Source organism: Mytilus edulis, chromosome 9 (assembly GCF_963676685.1).
Source record: "Mytilus edulis chromosome 9, xbMytEdul2.2, whole genome shotgun sequence".
Taxonomy (NCBI): domain Eukaryota; kingdom Metazoa; phylum Mollusca; class Bivalvia; order Mytilida; family Mytilidae; genus Mytilus; species Mytilus edulis.
In genome coordinates, this window is record NC_092352.1 from 60,433,677 (window position 1) to 60,452,890 (window position 19,214).

Here is a 19,214-nt window from a genome sequence, read left to right on the forward strand (position 1 = left end):
AATCAAACATATATATATATATAACAGTATACTTTAAATAGAAATTTGATTACCTCCCGTACACTGCTAAGTCTGCTTTTAAATTGTCTAAATTGTCCTTTAACCAGAAAACCCTTGTTTCCCGCCCCCCTTTTTGCCCCTATTTGCTAAATGATTTGAGCCATACCCCCCCCCCCCCTTAACCATCCCTTTGTAGTATGGGAATTTGTAACACAAGTCATTGACTGAAAACTACAAAAATGCTTATATTTTGGGCCCCTTTTTTGGCCCCCCAATTAGTAAGAACCCCAAAACTCAATTCCAGCCTTTCCTTCGTAGTAATAATTTCAGAGAGATCCGTACACTTCAACACAAGTTATTGTCTGTAAACTAGAAAAATGCTTCTTTTTGGCCCCTTATTCCTACATGTTCGGGGAAATAAACCCCAAACTCCATCCCAGTCTTCCCTTTTCTTATATGGAACCTTGTGGTACAATGTCAGAGAGATCCATACACTTACACACAAGTAATTGTCCTCAAACTAGAACCAGATGATCCGCAGGGCGCAGCTTTATACGACCGCAGAGGTCGAACCCTGAACAGTTGGGGCAAGTATGAACACAACATTCAAGCTTGATACATCTCTGAATTTGGATTTTGATTAAAGAGTTGACACAGCAAAGGTTTCTGACACAGAATGAATGTGGTCTAATAATCTTAATTTTTTTGTTTTTTGCTTTTGAGGAATACACTATGCTGTTGATTATAAATCCCTAAAAAAAATATTTGACGAAAAATTCTTTTTAATTTCTGAAATCTGAAAATTTTTACCCCCCACCCTCCCCATTTTTTTTACCTCCCCCAATCACTTATTCCAAAAATAATCTAAATTCAAATTTTTAATTAAGTTGGCAACAATAACTACTCATTTAAATACATCATAAAGTATTCAAATGTAAAATAACTTAGTCATGGTTAAAATTAATATTAGTTAACAGTAACTTCTAAAAATAAAATTTACAGCTATATATCTCAAGACAATTATCACTTCCTTTAACATAATTTTCAAGCAGTGTAAGGGAGGTAATCAAGTAATCAAACATATATATATATATAACATTATTCTTTAAATTTCAATTGGAATAGGATTACCTCACTTACACTGCTTTTAAATTGTCTTAATGTCCTTTAACCAGAAAAACCCTTGCCCCCTTTTTTGCCCCTAATTGCTTAATGATTTGATCCATTACCCCCTTTAGCCATCCCTTTGTAGTGTGGAAATTTGTGGCATGGTATAATATCATACAGATTTATACATTTAAACACAAGTTATTGACTGAAAACTATAAATATGCTTAGTTTGGCCCCTCACTTATTCAAACTCCCCTTGAAGCAAGAGCCCCAAAACTCAATTCCAGCCTTTCCTTTGTAGTAAGAAACCTTGTAGTATAATTTTAGAGCGATCCATACACTTAAACACTAGTTATTGTCTGTAAACTAGAAAAATGCTTCTTTTTGGCCCCTTACTTCTTAATGTTCAGGGATATTAAACCCAAATTGACACCAAGCATTCTCTTATTTATATGGAACCATGTGATACACTGTGATAGAGATCTATACAGTTAAACATAAGTTATTGTCCCAAAACTTCAAAAATGCTTGTTTTTCGCCCTTAATTCCTAGACTGTTTGCCCCATAAACCTTAAAATAAATCCCAACCTTCTACTTAATGGCATGAACATTGTGGTACAATTTCAGAGTAATCGAAATACTTATACATAACTTATTGTTCTGAAATTAGATAAATATATGTTTTGTGCCCCTTTCAGCCCCTAATTCCTAAACCGATGGGACCATAACTCCCAAAATCAATCCCAACCTTCCGTTTGTGGTTATAAACATTGTGTTAAAATTTTATTTATTTCTATTCACTTATACTAAAGTTATTATCCGGAAACCCGCTGTCTTCGGACAACGCTGACGACGACGATGCCGTGATACCAATGCAATAAACAACAGCAACAATTTTTGTGGTCGTATATAAATGCTTGTTTTTGGCTCTTTTTTCCTAGACTGTTTGCCACATAACCCTTAAAATAAATCCCAACTTCCTACTTATGGTATTAAACATTGTGGTACAATTTCAGAGCAATTGAAATACTCATACACAACTTATTGTCCTGAAACTAGATAAATGCTTGTTTTTTGGCCCCTTATACCTAAACCTATGGGACCATAACCCCCAAAATCAATCCCAACCTTCATTTTGTGGTTACAAACATTGTGTTAAAATTTTATGGATTTCTATTTACTTATACTAAAGTTATTATCGGGAAACCATCTGTCTTCGGATGACGCTGATGACAACAACGTGATACCAATATATAACCAATATTTTTTTAATTTTTACGGTCGTATGAAAATGGTTTTTTTTTACCCCTTTTATGTTTTCAATTACTAAACAGCTACAACAATACAAAAATGAATCATATCCCAACCTTCCAACTGTGGAATCGAACCTTGTGCTTAAACTTAATAGTTTTATACAGTAAACTTAACACTCAAGTTTTTGTCTCTTCACCAGAAAAAATATTTGATTTTGGTCCCTTTTTTATCCCTAATTTTTAAACAGTACAGGCCATGAACCCCCTCAAAAAATTATTCAAATTTTGCTTTTGAAGTATGCAACCTTGTGGTAAAATTTCATTGACATCTTACAATTCTTATACGGCTACGACCATAACCCCCAAAATAAATGCCAAATTTCTTATTACCAGTAAGGTATGAAACCTTGTGCCAAAATTTAATAGAGATCTATTCACTTATACATGTTATACTCAAGTTATTGTCTGTGAAGCTGACAAACAGTCGTTTTTGAAATACCCTTTTTGCCCCTTATTACTAAACAGCTGTGACAACAAATCCTAACCTTCCTTTTTTGGTGTTATTCCATGAACCAGTAAAACTGACCTTTTTTATAACCCATTTTTCAAAACTTCCAGATCTATTTAATAGCCCTGTTACACAATACCAATCATCCTTTAATGATATGTAACCTTGTGCTAAAATTTCATTCAGATACAGGAAATAAAACTTTACGAATTGTCTAGGAACCAAAATGTCTACCTCACCTCACCTATCCTCACCTATCCTCTTCATGCCGGTTGGCATTTAAGGCCCTGATACATTGTTTCCATCTCACACGGTCTTTAGCTACTGTTCTTGCTGAAGCCCAGCTGTTCCATCCAAGTGATGTTCGTTCTGTCTCTACAGTCCGTCTCCAGGTGGTTTTGGGACGTCCAACTTTCCTTTTTCCCTCTGGTTTCCATGTCAGTGCAACTGAACATATACTGTTGGCATTCATCCTAAGTACATGGCCAATCCATCTCCAACGCCGTTCTATAACATCATCGCTTAGCTTCTTTGTTCCAGCTCTTATGTGGAGGTTTTCATTTGAAATTGTATTGGGCCATCTTATTTTCAATATCTGTCTGAGACATCTATTTTGAAAGGTGTTTAATTTCTTTTTGTCTTGTTCAGTTGTTTTCCAGGTTTCACATCCATACAGTAGGACTGATATGACTAAGCTGTTAAATAGTCTGACCTTTGTTTTAAAAGACAGTACCGATGATCTCCATATTTTTCTTAACCTGCTGAATTGGCCTTTAGCTTTCTTGAACCTGTTGTCCATATCATTGTCACAGCCACCTTTTGTTGTAACTATTCCCCCTAGGTAAGTGAAGGTATCGACATCCTCTAGGTCTTTCTCATTTAATTTCACCGGGTTGTTATTCGTGGTATTCATCCGCATTACTTTTGTTTTGGATGCGTTTATCTTTAATCCTATTTTGCTGGCATTTTCTTGAAGTTTACTTGTTTTTAACTGTATATGTTGAAATTTGGAAGATAGTAATGCTAGGTCATCCGCAAAATCAAGGTCCTCTAGTTTGGTGGTAAATTTCCATCTAATTCCTGTTTCATGGTCTTTTATTGTTTGCTTCATGACATAGTCAATGGCTATCAGAAATAAGAAGCCAGACATCACGCATCCTTGTTTTACTCCTGTTTTTACTTTGAACCAATCTGATTGTATTCCTTCATCTAGTACTGCACACTCAAATGAATCGTAAAAGAGTTTTATTACTGTGATGAGTTTGGCTGGGATGCGATAAGCTTTTAAGATGGACCATAAGCTTTCCCGGTGTATGGAATCAAACGCCTTTTCAAAGTCTACAAAGTTGATGTATAAAGGAGCATTCCATTCAGAGCATTGTTCTATGATGTTTCTTAAAGCAAATAGTTGTTCAGTGGTGCTTTTTCCCCTTCTGAAGCCAGCTTGCTCTTGTCTTAGCTCTTCATCTATACCTTCTTGTATTCTTTGGATGATTATCTTAGTGAATACCTTACTTGGCACAGAGAGTAGTGTTATGCCTCTGTAGTTGTCGCAACATGTCCGGTCTCCTTTCTTTACAATTTTAACAATTAGACCTTTATTCCACTCCTTTGGTATTTCGTTTCCAATCCATATCATATTGTAGAGCTTTAGCAAATACTTGGTGGTTGTTATTGTATCTGCTTTAAGTATTTCCGCTGTTATGCCATCTATGCCTCCTGACTTCCCATTTTTTAATTGTTTCAAGGCTTTTGTAATTTCCTCTTTTCTGATTGGGCCAGTATCAATCTCTCTTTCCTCGATTTCATAGTCTAAATTGATGTTAAGTGCTATTTCTGGTTCAGGTCTATTCAAGACTTCTTGAAAGTGTTCTTTCCATCTTTTAAGTTTTTCTTCATGGGTTGATAATAAATTTCCAGACTTGTCTTTGATGACTTGAGGTGGTTTCTGTTTTTCATTGCAAATTGTTCTAGTAACCTCATATACTGTTTTCATCATACCATTGCTTGCTGCTTTTTCTGCTTCTTCAATTAAGTTGTCTGTCCATTGCCTTTTGTCATTTCTCATACTTTTCTTTACCTCCTTGTCTTTGTCGCTATACTTGGCATTTAAACTGTTCTTGACTCTTTCTGATCTACTGTTGTTTGTTCTTTCCTTTAGTTGTCTTCTCTCGTCTACAAGTTTCCATGACTCATTGGTGATCCAGGGCTTATGCCCACGCTCTTTGAAACCTAAGGTTTTAGTTGCTGTTTCTTTATAGCATTTTGTTACTCCTTCCCAGAATGTTTCTATGTCCTCTAGTTCGTCTAAGAGTTGGAACCTGTTCTTAAGCTCGATTGAAAATGCTTTTCTTACTTCTGGACGTTGCAGTTTGGTGGTATCAAATCTCTTCCTTGTAGCATCCATTACTATTTTATGTCTTTTAAGTTTGATTCTTAATTTGCATTTGAGGAGTTCGTGATCGCTGCCAATGTCTGCTCCTCTCATTGCTCTTGTGTCCAGTATTGATGTTCTGTGTTGTCTAGTAACAAGGATATGGTCTATTTGATTTTCTGTTTTCTTGTTTGGTGATATCCATGTTATCTTATGTTTGTCTTTATGTGGAAAGATAGTGCCAGTAATAACTAAGTTGTTCCTTTGACAAATATCAAGGAGGTTTTCTCCATTTTCGTTTCTTCTTCCTATTCCATGCCTTCCCATGATGTTCTCATGACCTTCATTGTTTATTCCAACCTTTGCATTAAAGTCTCCCATTACTAAGAGGATGTCATGTTTAGGTGTTCCTGCTATGACTCTATCTAGCTGTTCTATAAAGCTTTCTTTTGTTTCATCTGTAGCATCGTTGGTTGGAGCATATACAGTGATGACACTTATTTTGATGGTTGTTGTGTGAAATCTGGCATACATTAATCTCTCAGTGATTGGCTTCCATTCAATCAGTGCCTTTTTTGCTCGGTTTGACAGCATCATTCCAACTCCTGCCTGATGTAATCCATCATTCCTGCCTGAATATAATAAGACTTTACCATTTTGAAGTGTAAGCTTTCCACTGTCTAGCCATCTGACTTCATTTAAGGCCAATATTTCTATGTTGTATCTGTCCATTTCCCTTTCAACTTCTGCAGTTTTACCTGTGGCATACATAGTTCTTACATTCCAACTGCCTAGAAGTATATTATCTTTTGGTGTACACAAGGGTGTCAGCTTGTGGACTTCCCGTGGGCTTTCATCCACCAGCGTCATGTCCCTTAAACCATGTTGTGCAGCAGAGGTGTTATCCTCATGCTGATTTCTTAATGTATCTTGGGTTTCCGTAATCATCAATTTTTTACTCTGTCTGGTGATTAGCCATACGAGAAACCTACTACCTGTAGGATGGAGTTTTGTTGTCTAGGTTTTCCTTCCCATAGACGATTGCCTACCATGGCTGACGAGTTCAATCTTCCCGGCTTTTCTTTCTGGGTCTGCTCCCATAGCCTTTGATTTTCCCAAAACTAACCACAAGGCAGTGGTACTATTTACCCATAGTTGGGACAAGGTTGATGAGTGCAAGGGCGTATCCACACGCCGATGGGCCTACACACTGCATCTCTAGGGCCCTTGCTGCTCCGAGATCCTCTACAATAATGCCTAGGATGCTAGATCCTAGTTACCATGTGCTGTCGCGAGGAGGCATTGTAGAAGTCTTGAATAGTGTAGAGGCTATGTACTGGCAGAAAGACTTACGCACTCGGCTTTCTGTTCACCTGCAATGCAGGCTAGCCAGCGGTGATAGAGAGCCTATGGCACTAACCACACTAGACGCATACACAATCCTGTGGTACAGACCACCAGCACAAAATGTCTACAGATGCAGACAACACCATAGCATAAAACTTTGTGTGGTCATTAATTGCGGTCATATAATGACCCATACTGTATGGTCTTCCATTAAAAGCCCTTACATGACATACATGTGAAGCAATTCAATCAGAAAACTAACAGTTTAATTCTTAACAAAACAATTTATATGGGGACGAAGTCCCCAATTACGGTAGAAAAATCAATAAAAAAAAAAAAAAAAAAAAAAAAAATCGGGAAAATTTCCCGAATTTTTCATTCTACTAATGAACTCAAAATCGTTAACTTTTTTTTCAGATCTAGTTCCTGTTCCGGTTTTCCCCGCATTTGCGCAGAAATCTGTCTTGTTTGCACGAGACTTTGAAAAAAAAAATATTTATCAGTCTAGTAAAATATAAGATTGGAACTCAATACAGTTTCATTTTTAATGATTGTTTGATTTGAAAAAAACGTTACCTGATGGAAGCGTTTCTTTTGTTTACATTGAATATGACGTCATAACTTAAAGAACGTCACAGCTAAATCCCTAACAACAGAACCAAAATCGGCAACGTTACGGTATTTCCGTATCCTTTATTAACATGTTTGAAGTAAAAAAATAATCCATATACAGACTTCGTCCCCATTCACAGGTTATGCCTGCCTCATATTATGGGGACGGAGTCCCCAATAACAGTAGAAAATTCAATAAAATAAATACGGGAAAATTTCCCGAATTTTTCATTATACTAATGAACTCAAAATCGTTCAAATTTTTTTTGTCGTGTTTTGAAATCCCGGACATGCGCAGAAATGTACAATGTTCTTCCTTTTTCCGGTCTCGTTTGTATGAAACTTTGAGTAAAATATATATTTATCAGTCTAGTATAAAATAGGAAGGAACGCGCAATACCAATTTCATTTTTAATAATTCCTTGATATGAAAAAACGTTACATGATGATGATAGCGTTTCTTTGTTTACATTGCATATGACGTCATAATTAAAATAACGTCACAACTAAATCCCTAACAACAGGACCAAAATCGGAAACGTTACGGTATTTCCGTTTCTTTTTTTTTAAACAAATATTTAAGTTACAAAAAAATAATTCATACAGACTTCGTCCCCATTTACAGGTAATGCCTGCCTCATAATTGAAAATTGAATACACATGAAACATATAGATACTTGTCTATTGTTTAAGTCAGTGTTGCCATCTTTTGCTTTTTTTAGAAGTTGGGTTTCTGTCTCCTTGAAGTTTATCCCCCATCTCATGTTATTTGTTATGGTAGTATTTTTATGCTTGATGTAAGCTTTTATTCATGATGTGACACATGTATCTAATGCATTCTTCGTCACTTTCATACTCAAAAATTGATATATTAAATTGGTCAGAGATAAAAGAGAGTAAAAATACACTAAAGGAACACTCAAATGCACAAGTCAATCGCTGAACATGTGAAAAAAATAGATCAAGGCAAATTTATATAAACTTTTATATATAAAAATAAGATATTTAGGTAAATCTGTTTTTTCAGATTTGTTATGATAAAACTTAGATACACATGTTAATTCACATGTCCTACAACAAGTTCTCCACCATATAAATAAATGTGTGGAATCTGCAGTTACACTGTTATCGTGTAATTATAGCTCTCAATCTGACACATTTCATATCAGTTCCATTTGCTGACTGCTCATTAGTCTCGGACCATTTTGTGCTTGTTCTGCTATTTTTTTAACAGGTAATAACTTTTTCTGATTAACTTAGTCCCAGCAATTTTTCCACCGATGGGTACATCCAATCGTCATCACTAAGATTTTTCAGCTTCTGTCGTAATTGTTTCAGTCTCTGCTCATGCATGTCCTCTGTAAAATACAGAATTTTTTTAACTGATTAATAATATATGTTTCATTGCTTGGTCTTAAGGGGGGGGGGGGGAGAGATCGAAGGGGTCCTGGTCCCGCAATCATGGGCATATAAACATGTAAATCCCAAATTTAAAAAATATTAAATCCAGCCATCCTGAAATTTATAAAAAGAAATCTCGGATCCCGAAAGGGTCATTCCTGAAATTTCAAGCTTGAAAACACCTGATCTCGACGTCTGGAAAAAGGTCATGCCCCCCTCTCTAAACTTAACAAAATGTGGTAAGATTGTCAATGAGACAGCTTCCAGAGACCTATCATAAAATGATGTAGGAGTTAAACAACTACTATAAGTCAGTGTATGTACAGACCATAAAAAAATAGCTGTACAATGGACCACATAGCAATGGGCCATTCTAGTTTATGTCTGCTAAAGGGGGATGGATGGTCCTTTCTGAGGCGTGTAAAAAATTTATACATCTTAGGGGTGTAATTTTCTTTTTTCATTTGACACGTAGATGACCCAGTCAAATATCTGATGGGTACACCCCTTGCAGTAAAAATTCTGATAGGTCAATTTTTCCTATGAAAGCCCATCCACTCAATATGAACAGAAACTCTACATCTGATACATGTAGGTCTTAATTTTTAGATCTGATAGGTAGTTTTTCATGAAGTTTTTTCTGATACGTATACAAAATATTCTCCCCATCCATCCCCACCTGTCAGAAACTAACTGGAATGGCCCAATCTATATGAGGCACTCACTAGACAAATGTAAAACAAGGAAAAACATACAGAGTTAATTATTTACAAAACAACAAACTAATATGATATACAGCATGTACAGCAACCAACAACAAGGCAAGTTCTAAATCTTTCTTTGAGATCTTAATTTTAAATGAATAAAAATCTCTTTGCTCAAGTAAATTTGTAGTGAATTTTCAATGGCATTTTTGGATGCTTAGTAAATACTATAGACATGTATATATACCTTTTTGCATTAATTTTCTACTCATTTCAGTTTCATAATCTATCTGTAACGTATTCATTAAAGACAAGGCTGAACTGCTATCTGAAAATAAAAGGATATAAAATTAATGGGCCAAGTGAGCTTTTCTCATCTATTGGGGTCCATCGTCCTGCGTCCGTAAACTTTTACAAAAATCTTCTCCTCTGAAGCTACTAGGCCAAATTTGATCAAACTTGACCACAACCATTATTAGGGTATCTAGTTTAAAAAATGTGTCCAGCGATCCGACCAATTAACCAAAATGGACGCCATGGCTAAAACTAGAACATAGGGTAAAAATGTAGATTTTGGCTTATAACTCTAAAACCAATTAAAGCATTTACAGCAGTTCTAACATTGGGTAAAATTGTTAATGAGGTGAAGATCTATCTGCTCTGAAATTATCAGATGAATCAGGCAACCCGTTGTTAGGTTGCTGCCCCATAATTGGTAATTTTAAGGAAATTTTGTCGTTTTTGGTTATTATCTTGAATATTATTATAGATAGAGATACATTTTTGTAAACTGTAAACAGCAATAATGTACAGCAAAGTAAGATCTACAAATAAGTCTCTGAAACTACTAAAACAAATTTAACCAAACTTGTCCACAGTCATCATTAGGGTTTCTAGTTTAACAATTGTGTACGATGACCCTGCCTGCGAAACAAGATGGCCGACATTGCTAAAAATTGTACATAGGGTAGGTAACATGCAGTTTTTGGCTCATATCTCTGAAACCACAGCATTTACAGTAAATCTGCTATGGATAAAATTGTTCATGAAGTCAAGATCTATCTGCCCTGAAATTTACAGGCCAATTGTTCATCTTGTTGTTGGGTTGCTGCCCCTGAATTGGTATTTTCAAGAAAATTTTGCACCTTTGGGTTATTACATGTATCTTGAATATTATTATAGATACATTCTTTTTGTAAACTGTAAACAGCAATAATGTACAGCAAAGTAAGAGCTTCAAGTAAGTCAACATGACCAAAGTGGTCAATTGACCCTTAAGGAGTTATTACCCTTTATAGTCAATTTTTAACAATTTTCATAAATTTTGTAAATGTTTGTAAATTTTTACAAAATATTTTTCCAGTCACTTCTTGGCCAAGTTTATTATAGATAGAGATAATTTTAAGCAGCGACACAATTTTATCATGAATCCATCTGTGTTGTTTGTTTAATACGCAAAATAGACTAAGGTGAGCGACACCGGCTCATAACACTTAAATATTTCTTATTTATTTGTTTGGATTTTAGTTGTTTACAAATCATGCAAATTGGGATTAGAAAAATAAAGTTATGGTCATATAGAATAATATATGCATACAGTGGCGGATCCAGCCATTTTAAAAAGGGGGGTTCCCAACCCAGAGTAAAGGGGGGGGGGGGTCCAACTATATGCTCCCATTCAAATGCATTGATCGTCAAAAAAAAGGGTGGTTCCAACCCCCGGAACCCCCCCCCCCCCCCCCCTGGATCCGCCACTGGCATACTCCTTTTCATCTTAATAAAACCTACTAACACAATGAACTTGACTAATGTAAAAATGACGATGTGGATTCATTGGTACATCATTGTACATGCAATGGTCAAACAAAAAAGTTAAAACTGGTACACATGTTGCAAAATTATAATCCTGAACCTCCTCCTTTCAGTTACAATGCATTTTGAACATTCTTGATTTTTTTTTTTATCAACAATGTAAATATATATACATGTGCATGTATTTACTGTTGCCATTATTTTAAGTCTATATGTTCTTTTCTTGTATTGTATTTATAGGGTATCAGTTCAGTTCAAGCCTAATACACTTTCGCCCCCTACATTGTATGTCTGTTCGCAACCTATATGTATGCAGCCAATTTGTATTCAAATTCCAGTTGAAGTATTTATACAGTGTACGATTATAATTCGCTTGTAATGCGCTAATAGGTTTTTTTCACCTCAGTGAACACATAATTACCGCCAAAGACATGAAAGCAATCGATAATCGATTTATTTCAAGGTGCAACGCATACCACGCGTATTAAAAGCGGATAAGGAACGAATAAATAACAGGGTATCAGTCGAGCGCTGAAACGGGTACAAATGTTCTATTAGAGTTATTTCACCTCTAAGAACCGACAGTTACCACCAGAGACACAAAAATATTTTTTTTTTTAAATTGGAACGTATAAAACACGTTTTATAAGCGAATAAGGAACGAATAAGTAACAGGATAACAGTGTACCGCTGAAACGGGTACATAGGCGCTAATAGGGTTTTTTCCCCTCTTAGAACACATAGGTACCACAAGAGACAAGAAAACAATTGAAAATCATTTTCTAAAAGGTGCAACGTATAACAAACGTATGAGACGCGAATAAGAAACGAATAAGTAACAGGGTTACAGTCGAGCGCTGAAACGGGTACATACGCGCTTATAGGGTTAAATCACTTCTTAGAACCCAAATTTACCACCAGTGACAAGAAAACAATTGAAAATCATTTTTTTTAAATGTGCAACGTATAACAGCCGTATTATACGCGAATAAGGAACGAATAAGTAACAGGGTATCAGTCGAGCGCTGAAACTTCTACATACGCGCTGATAGGGTTATATCACCTCTTAGAAACGAAATCTACCACTAGATACAAGAAAAAAATTTAAATCTTTTTTTTAAAAGGTGCAACGTATATCACGCGTATTAAAATCGATTAAGGAACGAATAAGTAACAGGGTATAAACCGAGCGCTGGAACGGGTACATACGGGCTAATAGTGTTATTTCATCTCTAAGAACACATAGTTACCGCCAGAGACAAGAACACAATTGAAAATCATTTTCTAAAAGGTGCAACGTATAATACTCGTGTTATAAACAAGGTATAAGTCAAGCTCCGAAACGATGTACACCCCGCTAACATATTTTATAGCTGACCATGCGGTATGGACTTTGCTTATTGTTGAAGGCCGTATCGTGAACTATAGTTGTTAATGTCTGTGTCATTTTGGTCTATTGCGGGGAGTTGTCTCATTGGCGATCATACCACATCTTCATTTTTATACAAGCGCTAAAAGGTGATTTCACCTCTTCGAACAAAGAACCAGATCTTCAAACATACGAATATAAAACATTTAAAAGGTAGAACGTATAAAAATCAAATAAGAAACAAATAAGTATCTAACGTAGAGCAACAGGATCGGTTGAGAACAAACACATATAAATAGGTCATAAAAAGGTCATTTTACCTCAACAAATTTAGAACTATAACCAGACATTAGAATATAAACAATTAAAAAGGGGGAAGGATATCAAAAATCGAATAAGTAACGAATAAGGAATAAGTAATAAGTAACGAATAGGCAATAAGGAATAAGTAACGAAAAGGTAACGAATAGGGAATAGGGAATAGGTAACGAATAGGTAGCGAAAAGGTAACAAATAGGTAACGAATAGGGAATAGGTAACGAATAGGTAACGAATAGGGAATAGGTAACGAATAGGGAATAGGGAATTAGTAACGAATAGGTAACGAATAGGGAATAGGGAGTTAGTACCGAATAGGTAACGAATAGGGAATAGGTAACGAATTGGGAATAGGGAATAGGTAACGAATAGGTAACGAATAGGTAACGAATATGGAATAGGGATTATGTAACGAATAGGTAACGAATGGGGAACAAGGAATTAGTAACGAATAGGGAATAGGGAATAGGAAACAAATAGGTAACGAATAGGGAATATGGAATAGGTAACGAATAGGTAACGAATAGGGAATAGGTAACGAATAGGTAACGAATAGGTAACGAATAGGGAATAGGGAATAGGTAACGAATAGGTAACGAATAGGGAATAGGGAATAGGTAACGAATAGGTAACGAATAGGGAATAGGGAATTAGTAACGAATAGGTTACGAATAGGGAATAGGGAATTAGTAACGAATAGGTAACGAATAAGGAATAGGTAACGAATAGGTAACGAATAGGGAATAGGGACTAGGTAACGAATAGGTAACGAATAGGGAATAGGAAATTAGTAACGAATAGGTAACGAATAGGGAATAGGGAATTAGTAACGAATAGGTAACGAATAGGGAATAGGGAATTAGTAACGAATAGGGAATAGGGAGTTAGTACCGAATAGGTAACGAATAGGGAATAGGTAACGAATAGGGAATAGGGAATAGGTAACGAATAGGTAACGAATAGGGAATAGGAAATTAGTAACGTATAGGTAACGAATAGGGAACAGGGAATTAGTAACGAATAGGGAATAGGAAATAGGAAACAAATAGGTACCGAATAGGGAATAGGGAATAGGTAACGAATAGGTAACGAATAGGTAAGGAATAGGGAATAGGTAACGAATATGTAACGAATAGGGAATAGGGAATAGGGAATAGGTAACGAATAGGTAACGAATAGGGAATAGGTAACGAATAGGTAACGAATAGGGAATAGGAAATTAGTTACGAATAGGTAACGAATAGGGAAAAGGGAATTAGTAACGATAAGGGAACGAATAGGGAATAGGGAGTTAGTACCGATAGGTAACGAATAGGGAATAGGGAGTTAGTACCGAATAGGTAACGAATAGGGAATAGGGAATAGGTAACGAATAGGTAACGAATAGGTAACGAATAGGGAATAGGAAATTAGTAACGAATAGGTAACGAATAGGGAATAGGGAATTAGTAACGAATAGGGAATAGGGAATAGGGAATAGGTAATGAATAGGTAACGAATAGGGAATAGGGAATAGGTAACGAATAGGGAATAGGCAACGAATAGGTAATGAATAGGGAATAGGGAATAGGTAACGAATAGGGAATAGGGAATAGGGAATAGGTAACGAATAGGTAACGAATAGGGGATAGGGAATAGACCTGTAACGAATAGGTAACGAATAGGGAATAGGGAATAGGTAACGAATAGGGAATAGGGAATAGGTAACGAATAGGGAATAGGGAATAGGTAACGAATAGGGAATAGGGAATAAGTAACCAACTTGACGTCCATGTCAGTTTTCACTGATACTTCTAAATGTTGGGCACTGGGAACACCAAATAGCTCTGAATTATTTATCTCAAACGCTAACCTTATATAAGAGATTTAAATCAACTTATTTGATTCCGGTTTAAATAGGTTTAATTTTTTTTTTGATAGATGCACAACCTTAAAATTTCTAATATGTTTCATATAAAAAAAAACGACTTCTTCTTTTCATTATTTATTTTGTAATTAAAAATTATTTGATATATTTCGCCGGTGCTATTTATTTACAACTAAGAATGATTGTTATCAGTGTTTACAGGTACCCTTCTTTTCGCCCCTTTTCTATTTTTGATATTTTAATCAAAAATTTAAAATAGCAAACCTTCAAAAAGTGAAATAATCAAAATTTCACGTTAGGTTAGTATTTTAAAAGTTTGATCAAATTCCTAAACTATCAAATTTATAAACGATATTTAGAATTTTAATATTTTAATAATTTGGTTAAAATTTCAAAATTTCAAAACTTTTACACAATTTGAAATTTTGATATTTTAAAACTCAAAATCAAAATTCCAAAAATCTAAAATTTCAAAACTTTTTAAAACTTTGAATTAATAAGTGTTACACGGACCAAAAGGAATACATTTTTTAAATCTAAATTAGATGAAAAGGGTGGGGTAACAGAAACCCAGCGGCTTCCTCTATCAATCAAGTATTGAAGTGCCACCGCCCCATACATCCCTCCCCGATATGTTTTATACTGTACCACTTACAAGTACGGTCGAGGAAAAACCCGCCGTTTTAAATACGTCATTGCATGACGTAATAGTACGTAGCTTTCGAAAGAAAAAAATGAAACGTGGATTAGTGGTAGTGCTTTCTCTGTCGATAACTGGATTGCTTTTGACAGGCATGTCCTTGCTAGTTGTTTCATTATGTGTATGGTACAAAGACAACCATGATGGAGATAACATTGCTGTTTCTGCTATATTTATATCACTTGGGATTTTCCAAGCATTTTTTCTGTGGTTCTTTATTCGACACAAGAAAGGGAACGTCAAAGACACAACTTCGAATACGATGAAAAGAAATATCTTGGAAGTAGTGACAATAGAAAGTGTCGTACACCAAGATGAGAATTGTACAACGTTAGACAAAAAACCGGAAGATTTGTAAGTTTAGATATATGTATACTGTATAGTGAGATTAGCGAACAACCATTTAACTAAATAAAAAAGGGGTAGACTATGTCTTTTTTCTCTCATTCATAATTATTTTTGTTGCGCAAAATGCGAACAAGTTTATTTAGATTTTCGACGCTATCTATCACACTATTAGGTATGGGGGAAATATTCATTCAGATTATTTTTTACATCTGCTTGACTAGAATTTTTTTCATCAAAATGGGGATCAAAATATGTTTTGCCAAATTATGCAAATAGAGCTAAGGTTAACCATTATCTATTCATGCGGTAGAAAAGCCTTAGTATTTCTAAAAGATTGAAATTAAAATTCCCGCCACAATAAACTTATTTTCTTAAAAAGGTAGATAATTCATGTATTTGAAGGTTAATATTTAGAATGTTGACAAAAGTATTATTTCGTATTTGTACGGTAAAAACACAAACTATATTGACCTTGGCTTCAGCGAGACACATAACAGGTACTTTTTAAATATTTAATTACTACATGTGTCAGCGAGGACTTGGAAATAGCCAAGGCCCATCACTATGCATCCCAAGTTTGTCACCACTGAAGCCTCAGACTGAAGCTAGCTAAAATTTCCAACATTTTTTCGATCATAAATCTTAAGTTTACTTTTGAATGCTAACATTATGGATATTAAGAGCCTAATACCCCTCCCCAGCCATAGACAAAGGGAAGTTTAGACATCTCCCATTTTATAATATTGCATGACCATGTATGCAGGAACATACATGTACTAGCAGATGTAAATTTAAGCATACAACAGTTCAAAGCCAGAAACCGTGTCCTTTCTTAAAGTTAACCTGCAGTTGTTTATAGAACCTTTAGGGGTTATGTGCAAAGATAGCTAGAGAACAGCATTTCGGCAAAATATTTTATATTAACAGCATTAATTGTCCTTTTCTAATATCCCAGAATAATTACATGAACAACATGGAATGAATTTACGCCAAAAGAGACGATATCATTGTTCTCTTTTTTCAAATTTCCTTTTTTTGTACATAACAGGAGATGTTTCTTCGGACCTTCTTATGGTGTGTATATCTTTACCAATTCGTTCACTATGTCTGCATGTCTGCATGTCTGTATTTCTTTTAAATTTCAACGATCGTAATCTATTCTATTATATATATATATATAGCTGGTTAATTATTAACATGATTAAGTAACATACATGTATATACATTAAGTTAGTTATGAAATCCAGAGGACAATATAACATTATATAGACTAAGTATTCAAAATGATGTGGATGGGAGGTTTACTGAATAGAGAATATTAAATGGGATAAAATATAAAGAATTATAGAGAAAAATGGTGGCGAAAAGAATAGAGAAAATTGAGAAGCTGAAATATAAAAAATAGAGAAAAATGGCCTTGACATGATTGAAGAATGCAGAAATGAAATAAATTTTCCGAGATATCAAATTCCCTGATTCAGTATCAACCTTGGACTTTGTTAAAATCTTTTGTTTTTAAAATGTAGAAATCTTTTTATGATCTTGAAATGTCACAGTGGAAATTGTACATCTTAATTTTGTTTTCTTAACATGTATTTCAGACGACAGCCTGAGTCGATGGGAATACTGGAATCAGAGGTATAAGGAACGTAACGAGGCATTTGATTGGTTGACAGATCCTTATTTGACAGTTCAGTCCGTTTTACCATATTTAGAAGAAACCAAAAGTACAGACATTTTACATTTACTGGACTTGGGTACCGGAACATCGCGATTCCCATCTGAATTATCTAAACATTTAAAAGCCAATTTTAATTTATTTTGTTTCGATTATGTGAAAGAATGCCTACAATTTCAGCGATCTTCCATATTTCGATCAGACTTTCGGGATGCTTCTAATCCTTTTGCAAGAATCATGTTTGTTTGCGGTGATGCAGAAAGTCTTCCATTTAAAGCAGACACGATGAACATAATTTTCGATAAAGGCACGACAGACTCTTTACTCAAAGATAAAATAAAAGGAAAAGAAAGAACTCATTCAGTGCTGTCTGAAGCATTTAGAGTGTTATGTCCGAACGGAAAGCTGTTACAATTTACAGACGAAGACCCGGATGTAAGAATTCCTTTCCTGGAGGAATCGTGTAGGAACTGGAATATTTCAATTAGTTACAAAATTTTAAGCAGTGAAAGTATTGAATATTTCATGTATACTGCAGTAAAAAGATAAATATATATTCGACGTTTATTTACCAATATTATACATTGTACTATAATCTTAATGAGATATAATGAATGTATAGAGTGAACGCTTGTCTCCTTCTATCCATACCAGCTTTATGTGTTGAAGAAGAAGATTTGGAAACTTCATTTCTTGTAAAAGATGTATATGCTCTGTAGTTTCCTTTTAACATTTGACTTTTGTCCTTGGTCTCATTTAATGGTCAAATGGTTGTTGTTTGCTTGGCAATTTTTACCAGCGTAACGAGTACAACAATTTTTGGTAAATATAGAATCATACATTTTTCCCTGACAGGGTTCGCAAGACATGGCTAAGTGATCAACATTAAGTTTTCTTGATTGGATTCGTTTATAAATGCTAGCCTACAATGTATATTTGCAAAATTTCATCTAAAATTAATGCATCCACGAGAGTTCAAATTAAGTGGATGTAAGTAACCGTTCGACCTTCCCCAACTCATACCATACATGAATGGTCCACTTAAAAGGACATATGTTATATAGTAATGTACCAGTATATTAAGACATTAACAGCAGAGCATCATTTTCCTCTCTTTAATTACCACTGTAACACGGTTACGAGCCGGGATTGGTCCATAGGACCCTAGCTGATTAGCCATTCCTATATCAACTAAGCATAAGGTGCAGCGAATAGATTTAGCGATTACACGTATCTAAATGCTTACATACATATTATAGTAGCCCCGGTCAATGGAAGCTTTGAAGTAAACTAGACTTATTGTGGTTTTTTTTTTTAATTTATTTCAGTGGCAAATATTTCATGCATCTTTTGGACGATGATGTAAACTAAAACTCAGCTCAATTTACGATTTTTTGAAAATGAATGAATATGCACTAAATTCGTTTTGGTATTTAACGTATACAGAGGTGCTTATGTATTCGTTAACAAAGAACATATGTCAGTATTGCGGCTTAAGTATAACAGACCAACAAAATAATATGTTATGCGCCCCATTTATGGCCATTATGCTTTCTGATCTGTGCGTCTGTTCGTTAGTTCGTTCGTCCGTCCGTCTGACCCGCTTCAGACTAAAGATTTTAGTCACGGTAGTTTTTGATGAAGTTGAAGTCCAGTCAAACTTAGTACACATGTTCCCTATGATATGATCTTTCTAATTTCACTGCCAAATTAGAGTTTTGACCCCAATTGCACGGTCTACTGAACATAGAAATGATAGCGCGAGTGGGGCATCCGTGTACTATGGACACATTCTTTTCGATTTCAATTTAAC

The 19,214-nt window shown here is 35.1% G+C and overlaps 1 protein-coding gene across 2 annotated transcripts; it reads left to right on the plus strand.

Annotated features, from left to right (window-relative positions):
- Positions 1-15,588: 15,588 nt before the first annotated feature.
- On the plus strand, positions 15,589-17,968 carry LOC139488714 (citrate synthase-lysine N-methyltransferase CSKMT, mitochondrial-like). 2 transcript variants are annotated; one of them, XR_011656067.1, is made up of 2 exons: positions 15,589-15,729; positions 17,325-17,460. XR_011656067.1 is itself a non-coding variant. In XM_071274534.1 (2 exons), exons 1-2 carry the CDS (start codon positions 16,139-16,141, stop codon positions 17,948-17,950), a joined length of 708 nt encoding a protein of 235 aa, XP_071130635.1. In that variant the 5' UTR covers positions 16,097-16,138; the 3' UTR covers positions 17,951-17,968. The 2 variants fall into 2 exon arrangements, 1 of the variants encoding a protein (XP_071130635.1); XM_071274534.1 differs by lacking the exon at positions 15,589-15,729 and adding an exon at positions 16,097-16,220 and having other exon boundaries at positions 17,325-17,968.
- The last annotated feature ends 1,246 nt before the right edge of the window (positions 17,969-19,214 follow it).